Source organism: Sorex araneus, chromosome 5 (genome assembly GCF_027595985.1).
Source record: "Sorex araneus isolate mSorAra2 chromosome 5, mSorAra2.pri, whole genome shotgun sequence".
Lineage (NCBI taxonomy): Eukaryota > Metazoa > Chordata > Mammalia > Eulipotyphla > Soricidae > Sorex > Sorex araneus.
The window spans coordinates 56181656-56195968 of record NC_073306.1 but is presented as its reverse complement, the minus strand read 5'-3'; the positions used below and the strand labels follow the sequence as shown (position 1 = coordinate 56195968).

The following is a 14313-nucleotide window of genomic DNA, read 5'->3' as shown; positions in this document are numbered from 1 at the left end:
GCAGGACTGGCCGGCGCCAGCAGAGGGCAGCACCAACCCAGCGAAGGTGGCAGAGGCTCCTGGTTCCTCCCGGTTCTGGGCTCCCCGCAAGGCCCAGGGACGGGCCAGACGGCCTCCCACTGACCGCTGTCCTGCCAGACTGACAAGCCTGTGACCAGGCCCTGAGAATCTCTGAGGGGGAGGAGCTGGAGACAGTGTGTCCCCAGGTCCTGCAGTTGGTGCCCCTATCCCCCACCCCCTCGCGCCCCCAGCCTGTACCCACACTTCTGACTCTGGGGGCCGTGCAGGGCTGCGGCGTAGAGGGGAGCAGTGAGGGCTCCCCCACCCCTCGCTCTCCCCCTGTCGCCTGTGGGGACCTGTCACCCTTGGGCAACTCTGCGAGGTCCTCTAGAGGGGGCAGCAGGCTGTCCGGCTCGGAGGCCCCTCCCTGGAGCAGGGCCGCCCGGTGCTTCTCCCCGCACCCCTGTGTTTCCTTCCCGAGTTCTCCCGTCCTGCCCACCTGCCCCTTGGTCTCCTGCTGTGTCCCTCCCCCTTCTCCCCAATTTACACCTTCCTTTAAAAAAAAATCTGTGCCCCTCTTGGACTCAGGAGGGCCATGTGGCCCTTGGCCGAGGAAAACTGGCCTGGAGGGCCATTCAGCCTCCTTTTCACAGAAGGTTCTAGAAGGAGGAAGCAGGGGCTTGAGTGTATTAGCCCTTTCTGTCAGCTGGACGTACCCCCCAACTTGGCCGCCCTGCGGGGGACAGCCCTGGGGAGACAGGGGACCCCTCCCCAGGCCTTGTGGTGTGGCGTTGCCGCCCCTCTGGTGGCTCACACCTGGGTCCTGCTGGCAGAGCTGGGCAGTGCAGGCCCCAGCCGCTGACCCACGCCTGTGCGCCTCTGTCTCTGCAGCTGGGGGCCCTGGTCCACAGTCCTGTCAGCTACCCACTGCTGGGCTTCTCGGCGGTCAGCACCTCTCTTCCACAGGGCTACCTCTGGGTGAGTCGACCCCTCACCCAGGATGGCAGGGAGGGGGCATCTGGGAGCTGATGCTGCCCTCCTTTCCCCTTCCATTGTCCTGCCTACCCATCCCATCTCCCCACCCACCCACTCACCCGTCCATCCATCCACCCATCCATCCATCCACCTGCCCACCCATCCATCCATCCATCCATCCATCCATCTATCCACCTATCCATCCATCCATCCATCCATCCATCCATCCATCCATCCATCCATCCACCCATCTATCCACCTATCCATCCATCCATCCATCCATCCATCCATCCATCCATCCATCCATCCGCCCGTCCGTCCGTCCGTCTGTTCGTCTGTCCATCCATCCACCCACCCACCTATCCATCCATCCACCCATCCATCTACCCATCCATCCACCCATCCATCCACTTATCCATCCATCCACCCACCCACCCGCCCACCCATTCATCCATCCATCCATCACCCATCCACCCATCCATCCACTTATTCATCCATCCATCCATCCGTCCATCTGTCCATCCATCTACCCATCCACCCACCCACCTATCCATCCATCCACCCATCCATCTACCCATCCATCCACTTATCCATCCATCCACCCACCCACCCGCCCACCCATTCATCCATCCATCCATCCATCACCCATCCACCCATCCATCCACTTATTCATCCATCCATCCATCCATCCGTCCATCCATCTACCCATCCACCCACCCACCCACCCATCCATCCACCCATCCACCTATTTACCTATCCATCCATCCTTCTATTCATCCATCTACCCTCCCTCCCTCCCTTAGTGCCCACCATGTGCTAGAAGTTAAGGCAGGGAGCGAGGCTGAGGAGGTCTGAAAGGGAAGAGTAGGAACATTCTCTGTTGTTGAAATCCCCCCACCTCTTCCCCGTGAAAGACAAGGAGATGGTTGACTGGGCCAGTAGTCCAGCCGATTTCCTTAACTGATTTCCTCTGGGCCTGAATTTAACCGATTGCCCAAGTAGCCAGGAGTGAGTGGCCTGCGGGGACAGCAGGGGTGTGGGCCGGAGAGGGGGGCCACGCTCGGGACACCCAGCCCCCCCCCGACGAGGAGAAATGGGGGGGGCAGGGGCTGGGCCCCCTGACGGCTTCTCTGTTTCTCTCCCAGGTCGGGGGCGGGCAGGAGGGCGCGGGGGGCCAGGTGGAGATCTTCTCCCTGAACCGGCCCTCCCCGCGCACGGTCAAGTCCTTCCCGCTGGCCGCCCCCGTGCTGTGCATGGAGTACATTCCCGAGCCAGAGGAGGGCGAGGACGCACACGGGGACCACCAGGACAGCCGGGCGGCCGCCGCCCCCGAGCCCGGGGCCACAGTGCACCCCGCCGTCTGCCTGGGCCTCCAGGATGGCAGGTGGGGTCCTGGGGGGCGGGGGGGGGAGACCAGGGAGCCAGTGTGGGCAGCCCCGGGGCCAGCCTGCGCTTCCAGGAGACAGTGGGGCCGGAGTGGGGTGTAGGCCTGTGGCTGCCAGACTATCCGAGCCCCATGGGCCCCCCACCCGAGGACCTCTGTGACCCCCTTTCCTCTCACCTGCAAAGTGGGGGCTATTTAGATGCCCCTGAGCCAGGGTGGTGAAACCTTCCAGGCCCCCAACGCCTTTGGGGCGTCCCCCATCACGCTCACCACGGCCACCACTGGGGTCCAGATGGCCGTGCCGTGGCCTCTGGGGAGTGGTCTTTCCCGGCGCCCGTGTGGGCGGCCCAGCCTCTCTGGCCCCATCACGGGGGGCGGCTTCCTGTGGTCACGGCTCGCCTGGACTTGGGCCTGCGTCACCCTGAACATCATGGGTGTGTCTGCTCCTCCCCCGGCCCCCACAGCACCCCCAGCCCCCACGGCCCGCCTGGGGAGAGTCCGGGGCGGGGCTGAGGGTCACGCAGGCCTCTCCCCTCCCCCCAGCATCCTGGTCTACAGCAGCGTGGACACGGGCACCCAGTGCCTGGCCAGCGGCAGGAGCCCCGGCCTGCAGCCCGTGCTCTGCCTGCGTCACAGCCCCTTCCACCTGCTCGCCGGCCTGCAGGACGGGACCCTCGCAGCCTACCCTCGGACCAGCGGTGAGCCTGGGAGGGGGAGAGGGGTTGGGGGAGGGGAGAGGCGGGGAGGGCTGGGCAAGGTTGGTGAGCGTCAGACAGGGACATTGGGCTCCAACCGGCTCCTGTTCCAGAGGGGTCTCCAGAGGCAGGCCAGGGGGCACTCAGGTGTGACCCCGGGGCGGTGTGCATTGTGGGTGGGGGTCGCAGGGGCCCTGTGGGGAGTGGGGGGCGGTGCTGGACGCTGCAGAGGGGCAGAGCTGGGAGTCTGGCCTGAGGGACTCGGGGCAGTGATGCGGGTATGGCTGCCCTGGGCAGCGCCCCTGGCAGAGCTGTGAGTGGCCGTCTCTGCCAGCTCTTGAGCCACGGAAGGTGCAGGCTGGGGCAGCTCCCAGCCACGGGGGCAAAGTGCTCGGTGAGCGCAGTTGTCTGCAGCCCCTGCCCGGGGCCGAGACTCTCGCAGGGGACGGGGCGTCCACAGCCCCACGTTGAGTGGTTTGCTGGTGGGGACAGGGCAGACTGGACCCCGGGCCCTTGGGACGGAGGACTGTGGGCTGCAGGCTCCCTGCCGTCTCCGTGGGCCTCCCCCACCCCAGCTCCTGTAACGCTGCGGCACCACTGCCGGCTGCCGGCTTATAAACTGGTATTTGTACTGAGCGGTTTCTTTTTTTTTTTTTTTTTGCCACTTGGCACTGTGTTGGTATTTTTAATTAGCTTTTGATAAGGCATTTATAGTTTTTAATTAAAGGGGGAAGAGGGAGGGGGACATCCCTCTTATCATCAGACAGTGTGTGTGTGTGTGTGTGTGTGTGTGTGTGTGTGTGTTGGGGCGCTCGTCTGCGCACACGGAGAGCAGGTTCTGAGTGGGACAGCCCAGGATTGCTGTGAGCCCTGCCTGACCGCGCGTGCCTCGGACCCTGTCCCGCTGGGTTCCTGACAGGCGGGGGCGGGGGGGGAGCTGGCATTTGCGGAGTGCCACTCAGAGCCGAGCCAGCAGCACCCTCTCGGGCCGAGGCCACTGGCGTGCGGCTCTGCTCCTGGGGACCTCCCGGGAAGGGGCCGCCCCCGGCTGTCCTCCCTCTCCACTGCCCTTGGGCACAGCCCAGGGCACCTGCTGGCTCCTCCGGGCCTGGGTCTGTGTCCCTGTTTCCTTGCTTTTGTTGTGGACCCCGGGTGTCCAGCCCAGGACCTCCTGCGTGCAAGAGTTCGGCCACTGAGCCGCATCCCCGGCCCCGGGGTGCCCCTCGTCATGGGCGCAGGCCGAGTGGGACCCCACTCTAACTGATGATGCCGGCAGCACCCCTATTTCCAAAGCACGGCCCACTCCGAGGTACCCTGGGGGGTCAGGGTCCCAAAGTACAAATCTTTCCGCCTTACTAGGGAACTTGGGGATCTAATCAGGCCTTCAGCTCGGGGTTGGTCAGAACCAGGACGGCCACCGGAGGCCATCGGACCCCATACCCTATATTTTTTGGAGGGGGGACAGGAAGGGGCTCCCCAGAGGCCCGCAGTGAGCGGCTCCCCGGGTCCTGGTTCTGGGTGCGCCTGCGGGGGGTGCTGGAGGGTGGGAGGTGCCACGTTCTCCTTCCCCCTCTGCCCCACAAAGGCACCCCTTTCCCAGAGTGCTGTGTGCCGTGAGTTCAGAGAGCAGCGGGACCGAGGTCACCCCTGCCTGGCCAAGGGCATTGTGCACAGAGGGGGACAGGAGGGGCTGTGTGACCCACAAGATGCTGGGCCCCCCGCCTGGTGCCTAGGGTGGAGCCCACCTGATGAAGCAGCTTGGGGGTGGGGGGAGGCCGGGGACAGGGCACCGGGCAGGTCAGCTGAGACCAGAGCACAGCTGAGACCAGACCAGGGAACGGAGTTCTCAGCAGGGGGACCAGCATATGCGAAGGCCTGGAGGCAGGAGGGGACCTGGCCAGCCACTAGGGGGCCCCAGTGAGGCTGGAGTGTGGGGCGCAGACGAGGTGGACGCCGTGTTGCCGTGAGGGTGTCCAGCTGTTTGGGTGCTTCCCGAGGCGGGACGAGAAGCCGGGTGGGCTCCGGGCCCCACGCCTGCGGGGGTGGTACTGGGGTGAGGCGTGGCGGGTGCCCCCGGCACTGGGGGCTGGTCTCGGCCCATCCAGTCGTGTCCTGTGGCTACAGGACCTGCGCTTTCCCACCCCTGCCCACCGTGGTGGGTTTCTGGAGGGGCCTCCGGGTGGTGCTCAGGAGGTCCGAGGACCCTTTCCCAGGACCCTCAGCCAAGCCGGCTGGCGGCTCAGGGCCAGGGCCCGAGGAGGTAGGCGCAGAGAGGCTCCGAGCACTGCCGGTGTGACCCCTCCCCCACCGGGAGAATCGTGCGTGGAGGGCGTGAGAAGAGAGCCCCCGGAGGGCACTCTGGTGTGGGCACGTGTGCCGGGCCCCTGCCCAGGGTCCTTGGGCACCCGGCACTGCTGCTGTTATTAAACAAGCAGAGCGGCCCGGTAGGTAGGTGAGGCGGGGCCGGTGCTCGTGGCCCTCTGGGTATTTAGACCTGGCCCCTAGCCCAGGAACGTGCAGGGGCACTGCTGGCCTCTGCCGTGCCACCGTGGGTCTTTGCTCCATTTTTGGGGTGTGTTCCCAGCACCCCGGCAGCCTCCTTTCCCAGGCTGGTGACCGCTGCCGCCTTATCTACTACCCAAGTGGCCATGTCCGGCTCTGGGTCACAGGCACTACTCACATATGACCACTGGGGGGCGCCAGGAGGAAGCCGTACAGTTTTCAGGCTCTTGCCTCCTGGCTGGGGGTCAGCGTCCCTCGTGGAGGCCCCCTTGCTTTGTGGTCATTCTGCCTTCCTGGGTCACGACCCTGGACACTCTTGGAACCAGAGAGACACAGGGGCTGGTGTCGGGGGGTGGACGAGGCCCAGGGTCGCCGAGTTCAACAGCCCCTGGAGGCCTCGAGCAAGTTCCCAGCCAGCACCGTGGGCGGGTGAGACGGGACAGTGGCCCCTGGTGAGCCGGGCGCCTTCTTGCCGTGTGACCCCGCTGGCAGCTGAGACCGAGGGGGGCCGGGGCTCACGCAGACACACTGTGGTGGCCAGGATGGGGTTCCGGGGCCACGAGCAGAGCCTCATGGGGGGGTAGGGTCACACAGCACCCCCAGACTCCCTCTGGGTCCCTGCAGCACCCGGCCAGGTGGGGGCGCTCCCAGGCACCCGCCCCACAGGGCCGGAACCTGGGGCAGAGAGGGGCAGCCGTTGGTCCAGGCTGATGCAGCCCTTTACGTCCAGGTCCAGCCAGCCAGCTTCCCAAGCACGCACCGTGTCCACGGGGTGGGAAGGGCTGGCCATGAGCTGGCCATGTGTTTGCAGGGGCCCGGTGGGGGATCACCAGTCCTCAGCTTCTGACAGAGCCAAGAGACAGCCTGATTCCTAGATTTTTTTTTTTTTAAATCATCATCATCATCATTATTTTATCTGGGGCCACATAGCATAGTACTGCAGTACCAGGAGCTCAGGTGCTCAGTACTCCTGGCTCAGGGCTTGGGGCCACTCCCAGTGGTGCCGGGGGTCAGAGCCCGGGAGCTGCCCCCCCCCCCCACCCCAGCCAGGGTGGTGGCTGCACGTGAACCTGGTGGCTCTGGCACTTGCAGATGGTGGGACCCACCCTCGGCTGGTTCTGGCTGGGTCCTCTTCATGCCCCTCCCAGCAGTCCCCCTCTTCCTCTCCCCTGCACTTGGGTGGGGGCCCTGCCCTGGGAGATGGAGCCCCTTAGTCTGCTCCCAGTCCCGGCCACTTCCCAGGCCAGGCCCGTCCCCATGGGCACTGCCGACCAGGGCTCCCCTGGGCTCCTGGGTGCCGTTGGTCCAGGGAAAGCCTCAGTGACAGTGCTCGTGTGCCAGGACACTTCCCGGCTTTGTGGAGGGCAGGGAGGATGCGGTCAGGGCCAGGCGCCGGGGCCTGTCCTGAGTCCAGGGAGGCCCTGGGGTCTGGGGGCAGATGAGCTGCCTCCTGCTCCTTCCCTGTCCCCTGGTGCCAGAAGGGCGTCTGGGTGCTGGTGGGCGGGCAGAGAGGGCGAGTGGGCGAGAGGACGGAAGGTGGGAGGTGGCAGCCCAGTCGACCGCGGCCTCCACTCACTCCTCGGCCCTGGACACTGCACCGCCCCTTGCAGAGGGGAGACTGAGGTCTCGAGGAGGTAGCAGCACACTCACTTGAGTCCTCAGTGGCCAGCAGGAAGAGTCGGGAGAGGGTCAGCCCGTGGCAGGGCCCAGCAGGATACCGCCTTTTCCAGGAAGCCTCCCTGGGTGTGCCCCCACTCCCAAGCAGGGTGGGTTTCTTCCTTCTCCACTTCCCTCAGAACGCCCCCCTGCATCCATCACTGGTGCTTGGTACCCCGTGCCGTCACTGCCCGGTTAGCACAGGACTCGCCCGGCCCTCCACTCTGCTGGCAGGCTGGGTCTGACGCGTCTCTGCCTGGCCAGCACGGGTGGGGCCAGTGAGCAGGAGGAGGGAGGGGCGGTCGACTGGGGCCCCCTGCTGACCATCCCTGCCCCCTTGCTCTCCCCTCAGGCGGCGTCCCCTGGGACCTGGAGAGCCCCCCCATGTGCCTGACGGTGGGCCCGGGGCCCATCCGCTCTCTGCTGAGCCTGGAGGACGCGGTGTGGGCCAGCTGCGGGCCCCGCGTCACCGTGCTGGACGCCGCCAGCCTGCAGACCCAGGTACTGCCCCTTTGGTCCCCGTGTCTCTGCCCCTCGGTCCCCGTGTCTCTGTCCCGCTGACCCCGCATCTCTGCCCCTTTGGTCCCCGTGTCTCTGCCCTGCTGGTCCCTGTGTCTCTATCTCGCTGGTCCCAGTGTCTCTGTCCTGCTGGTCCCCGTGTCTCTGTCTCTGTCTCGCTGCTCCCTGTGTCTCTGTCCCACTGGTCCCTGTGTCTCCCCCACTGGTCCCCGTGTCTCTGCCCTGCTGGTCCCTGTGTCTCTGTCTCGCTGGTCCCCGTGTCTCTGCCCCACTGGTCCCCATGTCTCTGTCCCGCTGGTCTCTGTGTCTCTGTCCCTATCTCGCTGCTCCCTGTGTCTTTGCCCCACTGGTCCCCGTGACTCTGTCCCGCTGGTCCCTGTGTCTCTCCCCACTGGTCCCCGTGTCTCTGCCCTTGGGGCAGGCGCAGGGCTCACTGGCGAGGGCGGGTCTGTCTCCCAGTGTCCTGCGGGCAGGCAGGGGCGCTGTCCTCCTGCACCCGGCCTGCCTGGGAGACACAGGTGTGCACGGTGCCGCCCTGCTCGCTCCTGAGGCCGGGAGGGAGCGCAGCTGGGGGCTGGCCCTGCCCTGTCCCCGCCCTCACACCTGTCCTGTAGGGACCCCGGCTCCCGTCCTGCCTCCCGCACCCTGGCTGCCCCGCTGGCTTGCCAGGCCCCAGGTGGGGTTGGCGCCTTTGTGTCCCTGATTGATTTGGACGGTGGATGCAGCGGGGAGGCCTGGTCGGGGCCCCACGTCGCCCTTCCCAGCCTGGGGTCCAGGGGGTCTTCCCTGCAACCTGCACCCTGCCAAGGGCCTCTCCTCATGGCCTCCGCGGAGGAAGGTCGTCAGGGGCCTGGGGCCACCGGCATCAGTACTCTAGTGGCACAGAAGCAACACCCCCCTCCCGCCATGTTCCAAACACAGCCCAGTGCCCACCTGCCCCCATGGGCTCCTGAGGGCAGTGGGGTGAGAAAGCAGCTCCCAGCCTGCGAGAGACATGGCTTGTGTTCTCCATGCGGGATGGTGTCTGATGGGGGGGGCACGGCCTGTGTTCTCCATGTGGAAGGATGTCTGATGGGGGAGGCACGGCCTGTGTTCTTCATACGGGAGGGTGTCTGATAGGAGAGGCATGGCTGTGCTCTTCGTGTGGAGGGTGTCTGATGGGTGAGGCACATCCCCTGTTCTCCACATGGAAGGTGGTCTGATGGGGGAGGCACATCCCTTGTTCTCCATGTGGAGGGTGTCTGATGTGGGAGGCACATCCCCTGTTCTCCATGTGGAGGGTGGTCTGATGGGGGAGGCACATCCCCTTCTGTCCACGTGGAGGGTGTCTGATGGGGGAGGCACATCCCCTATTCTACACATGGAGGGTGGTCTGATGGGGGAAGCATATCCCTTGTTCTCCATATGGAGGGTGTCTGATGGGGGAGGCATGTCCGCTGCTCTCCACGTGGAGGGTGTCTGATGGGGGAGGCACGGCCTGTGTTCTCTATGCGGGAGGGTGAGGCCTCACTGGACAGTGCTGGGGTGGTGGGTGCAGTGGCCGTGGCCAGGGTGGGTCCATGTTGCCTTGGAGGAAGAGTCTTCCGAGAGAAGCTCTGGAGGAGCCACCAGACCCAGGAGCCGCCGGCCTGGAGGAGAGGATCCTGGTGGACAGTGGAGGGGGATGGGCAACCTGTCACAAGAGGGGCCCTACCCCTGTCCTGGCCATGGCCCTGGGCGTCCTGACGGGCCTGCTCCCTTAGAGGTGAATGTTTCTGCCCTCGGTACCCCAGCCACAGGGACCCCGCTTCACGGTGACCCCTTGGAAAAGTCTGTTGGCCTTCCCGGGCCCGGTCACTCGCCCGCGAGTCAGGGCAGGGCGGGGTGGGCACGGACGTGGGGACATAGGGAGGCTGCTTCCCGCTCGCTCAGCCACGCCGGTCAACAGGGAGGCCTTCCTGGGCGCGGGGACAGGCCGAGAGAGGGAGGACGGGGCGCTGCCCGCTGGCCGCAGTGCAGTCCTGCCAGCCCTAGCTCTCGGCCCTGGCCAGGGGTCCCGACCCCGGCAGCCAGCAGGCGCCAGGAGGCCCCGGTGCTCGGGGCTTGGTTCTCTGGCCCAGTGCCTAAGCAGGGGCTCTGTCTGAGAGGCCTTGCTCCGGCCCTGCCCCGTGCAGGGGGCGCTGGTCTCCTGGGGAGGTGAGGCAGAGCGTGTCGGGGTCCGAGGCCAGAGACGGGAAGCCTGGATGTGCTGCGTGGGCGGGCGGCGCCCTGCACGGTGAACGAAGCTGCTGGCTGCAGGGGAAGCTGCCGCCTGGGCTCAGGGTCTGCTGCGGCTAGTGACCGCCTGGCCGGCGGCTGCAGGAGCAGCAGGAGGCGGGAAGCTGGGCCGCACAGGGGCATCTGCTGGACTCCGAGGCTTGTGGCCTGGAGGGGGGGAGGGGCAGCTCTGCTCCGCAGGGCCCCAGGCTCACTCCCGAGAAGCCCCTTACCTGCCCTGGGGCGGGGGAGGGGCAGAGCTCCTCAGGGCCGGCTGTGCCCCAGCCTGGGTGGGGAGGGGGAGGGGGTGGGGGAGGGAGGGGGCAGCCCGGCTGGGATTTGTTCACACTCGGGAACCTTTCCTGAATTCTCCCACCGCCGGCAAGGAACAGCATCCGGTGAGAGTAAGTCACGGGAAGCAGCACCGGGTTCCGTGAGTGCTCAGTGCTGGGCTCGAGCACGTGGCAGAATTAACCCGCTTCAGGATGCGGTGGCCTGAGGAGGTGACCGCCTTTAGTCCTGCCCCAGCGCTGCCAAGGTCGAGGGTCGTCCCCGAGGCCACCCCAGTGGGAGGCCGGGAGGTTTGTCCTGTGCCCTAACCTGGGGTGCCCGCCTGGTTCTGCGCCCGGTGGGGAGGGGCTGGCACACAGGGGTCCCGGGGCAGGCCCCTCATGCCCCCTCAGCCCTGTGGCAGCAGCCCAGAGGCCCCTCGGACCACCTGCCCTGTGGCTGGGGGGGGGTACGGGCACAGTACTTGGGGATGGCCCCTCCACCCCCTGGGCACTATTTGGGGGCCCAGCCCCGCTGGCCGACCCGGTGCTCCAGGCTGGGGCCTCTCCTGTCACCTCTGTCCCCCGGGTCAGGCTGTGGTCAGGCGCGGGTTGTGGTATCAGAGGTCGGAGCCTGGGGTCCCGGGTGGGAGAGCTGTGGGGGCGCCCAAACCTGGGCCCTGGGGAGCCAGACACACAGGGCGTCGGGCCTGCCGCGGGCGTGGGGCCGGGAGGTGGTTGGAGGTCGGGGCGGTTGAGTTTGGGGTGCAGGGAGAGAGGAGGTGGGGACACCCCAGGGGTGCAGGTGCGGGGGGGGGGCGGGGGGGGCAGCGCCTGAGAGGGCCACCCTGGGCTGCCTCCCTTAGACCCCCCGGGGCCCTGCCGGCCTCCGTGCCGTGCGGGGGCCCGGCCTGTGTCCCGCCCTGGTCTGCTTCCGTCTGGATTTGCTGCTTGCCCGCCAGCTGCTTCCTGAGCCCCTTGATCGCCGCGGAGGCAGGCGGAGGCGAGGCCCGTTAAATAATAATGCGGCTCACCAGGGCCTGTGTCAACACCGCATCCTCCGTGTTCATTATCTAGATCGCCACCTTCAAAGTCTAATCCAGTCGTCTGGAGTTCATTTTAACCAGAGCGCTGGAGGGGGACGCCCGCTGCGGGATGATGGTTGCATCTTAATTTAAAGAAACTTCCCGGGACGGCGGGCCGCTGCGCTCTGCCCAGTCGGGGCCTTCCAGCTGCGATCACGGGGCGACAGGGGCAGCTGGGAGTGCGGGACACTGGCAGGGAGGGGCGGGGGTCCTGGAGGTGGGGGTGGGGCGGAGCGGCGGGTACAGGGCAGTGGGAACCAGCAGCCAGGCGTGGACACAGGCCGTCACCCTCCTCGGGGCCCAGCCCCACGGCCTCTCTGTGGTCTCAGGGTCCGCCCAGCCCCCTCCTCCCCGAGTCAGAGGAACCCACCCGGGCTCAGCTCCTGCGGACTGCGCCCCCTGGCTGCCGTGTGTCCTTGGAGTCGCCGCCACTGTGGAGCTGAGCTCAGGACAGTGTCCCCTTCCTGTTGAGCGTGGGCCCAGCCCTGCGCCCCCTGCTGGCCGCCCGGGGGAGGCGCCCCAGCCCTGTCTGTCGTGGGCCGCAGGGTGGCGAGGGCGGGAGGGTGCTGGGCCCCTACATCTTTTTAGTTTTTTTTTCCCTTTTCTGGGAAGAAGGTGAGGATGCGGACCCCCGGGCACTGGGGTCCCTGGGGAAATGTCACGGGAGGGCCTGAGAGAAGCTCCAGAGCTGCTGCGTTGGTCTGGCCCCTGGGGGCCGCTGCGGGCTGTGTGATCCAGGCAGCGTCCCCCACCTGGGTCCCCTGCCTGTGACCTGTCCCCCCGCCCCACCTCCCCCACAGCAGCCCCGCCAAGGGGTTCCCACCCCCCTACCAGAAAGTGCCAGAACACAGGGTAAGCTGAGTCCAGGCTTGGGTACCAGGCCTGCCTTCCACCCCGAGGGGCTCCGGTGCGGGTTAATTGGGGGTGACTCTGCTGGTAAAATTCCAGCCCCCCCCCCCCCCCCGCCTCGTGCCGTGTGTCCCAGCTGGCCAGCGGGCAGCACTGTGACCGGGAGCACGGTGGGCTAGTTCCCTGGCTCCCATAGCGTCCCCTGTGCCCAGAGTGGCCTGGAGCAGTCTGGACAGTCCCGGGGGTGGGGGTGGGGGCGGCCGTGGCCAGCGGGAGTGGCCAGTGGAGGGCTGGAGGGAGCTTGCGGGTGCATCCCGGGGCCTGACACCCGGCCCCCCTCGCCCCCTCCAGAGCGTCCTCTCAGGAAGCGTGGCCGCAAAGGCACTTCCCTGGGCCCTCAGATTCGCGCCTGCCCGTCGCCACCCTTAACTCGAACGTTTAGTGCCCAAACTTCGTTTGCATGTATTAGCTGTTGTAAATCTATCATAACAGTGTGACGCGGCATGAATAATGCATCGCGGGGCTGTATTAGTTTTCTGTCTCCTATCTTATTTATGACACGAAACGGGTGGGAATTTGCAAAAGCGAAATCCAGGCGCGGGGCATCTTGGGTAATAGTATGCAAATTGGCGCGTGGGCGGGCCGGTGTGCTGTCCCCGTGGTCCCATGCTCGGCCTCGGGGTGCAGGGAGCCGCCCAGCGGGGCTCCCCGCGGGCACCTACGGGCCAGGGTGCACATTCCTGCCCCCCCCCCCCCCAGTACCTCAGTTCAGCCGGTGTGGCTTGATTTTTTTTTTAAATATGCATGTCATTGTCGCCATCCCAGTATCATTATTATTACTGGTGAAGCAAGGTAGTTTTTACTGAAACTTACTTAGACAGACGTGAGTGGAGAGAAAGAGAAGTAGGTGCTTTAGAGAGAGAGCACGGGCGTCTCCCGAGTGGAACTGGGTCACGGAAGGAGCACCGGGGATTTTTCAAATGGCAACTGACCAGCCGGGACGGCAGTCACTGTGTGGCCATGGGCCGGGCTGGCGGCCTCCGCCTCCTGCCCTGTAACACAGGCCCAGCAACCTCAGGGCAGGGGGCGGCCCATGGGCAGAACCCACCTCCTCTTCCTCCTGGTCCAGCCTCTTCACCCCTGCTGGTGCCGCCGAGGGAACGGGAGGGAGGGTTCCCACTCCCCCAGCTCTCCCAGTGGGGGTCTCCTGGTGAGCTGGGGGGTCTGGGAAGGGGGGTGAGTGCCTGGAACTTCTCCACTCTGCCACCCCGTCAGGGCACCCTGGGACCCGCCGCCTCGGGAGCTGGGCGGCCACCCAGGGCCAGTCCCGCCCCCGTGTGCTCAGACACGTGGCTGCTGGAGGGTCTTCCCATAACACGCTCCGCCGCCTGCTCCTGCGTCAGAGCCGTCCAGGCTGCTCCTCCCTGGTGCTTCCTGGGCCCGGCCCCTACCCTCATGGATGCACCGCCTGGCGTGGGGGAGGTGGGTGGTACGTGAGGGTGGGCGGGGGCCGCCCCCAGCCCCAGGTACAGCACTCCCCACTCATGCCAGAGTCTGTTCTCGGCACCTGGTGATGGCTCTAGCACAGCCCCCGTGCTGGTGGTCTGATTAACACCCTTTAGAAGTTGGGGAAACTGAGGCAGGGAGAGGTGGGGCTGCCCCCCCTGGCCTCACCCTTTTTCCAGAGTGGGAAATGGGCACCATGAACCACTTTGTACCCTGGCCTCACCTCTCCAAGCCTCGGTTTCCCCTCTGATGGGAGGTGCAGAGGGGTCCGTGAGGGTGGCCGGCATGCGAGGAGACCCCCGAGCCACAGTGAACGCCCCACCCAGGCGTGCCCAGGGACTGTCTCTGCCGGGGGCTACACGGTCGCTGGCTGGGGCCTGCCCACGTCTGCCGCAGGGCAGGGATCTGGGCGGGGGGACGCTTACAGCGCGGGCACCGGGACTGGCAACGCTACGCTGGCTCTGGTAATGGAAGAAACAGAAGGAAATTAAAAGGGGCTAATGAGGGGGTGTCAGCAGCCCCCACTCGAGATGTGCCCTCCGCCCCGCCTCCCCGCACGGCCGGGCGCTCGCCAGGAGTTCACTGCTTCCCAGAGGCCAGCTGCCGCCGGGCGCTGCGGGCTGCCCTCCACAGGACAC

General features: G+C 66.4%; 1 protein-coding gene across 9 annotated transcripts in view; it reads left to right on the top strand.

The window, feature by feature from the left end:
• Positions 1-14313, top strand: part of ARHGEF10L (Rho guanine nucleotide exchange factor 10 like) — a 109711-nt gene that overhangs the window by 88260 nt on the left and 7138 nt on the right. For all 9 annotated transcript variants that reach the window (XM_055140037.1, XM_055140036.1, XM_055140034.1 and 6 more), the window contains 4 exons: positions 892-978; positions 2121-2359; positions 2903-3057; positions 7565-7713. In XM_055140037.1, the coding sequence (XP_054996012.1) occupies positions 892-978; positions 2121-2359; positions 2903-3057; positions 7565-7713 (630 nt within the window). The remainder of the gene's footprint in view (positions 1-891; positions 979-2120; positions 2360-2902; positions 3058-7564; positions 7714-14313) is intronic.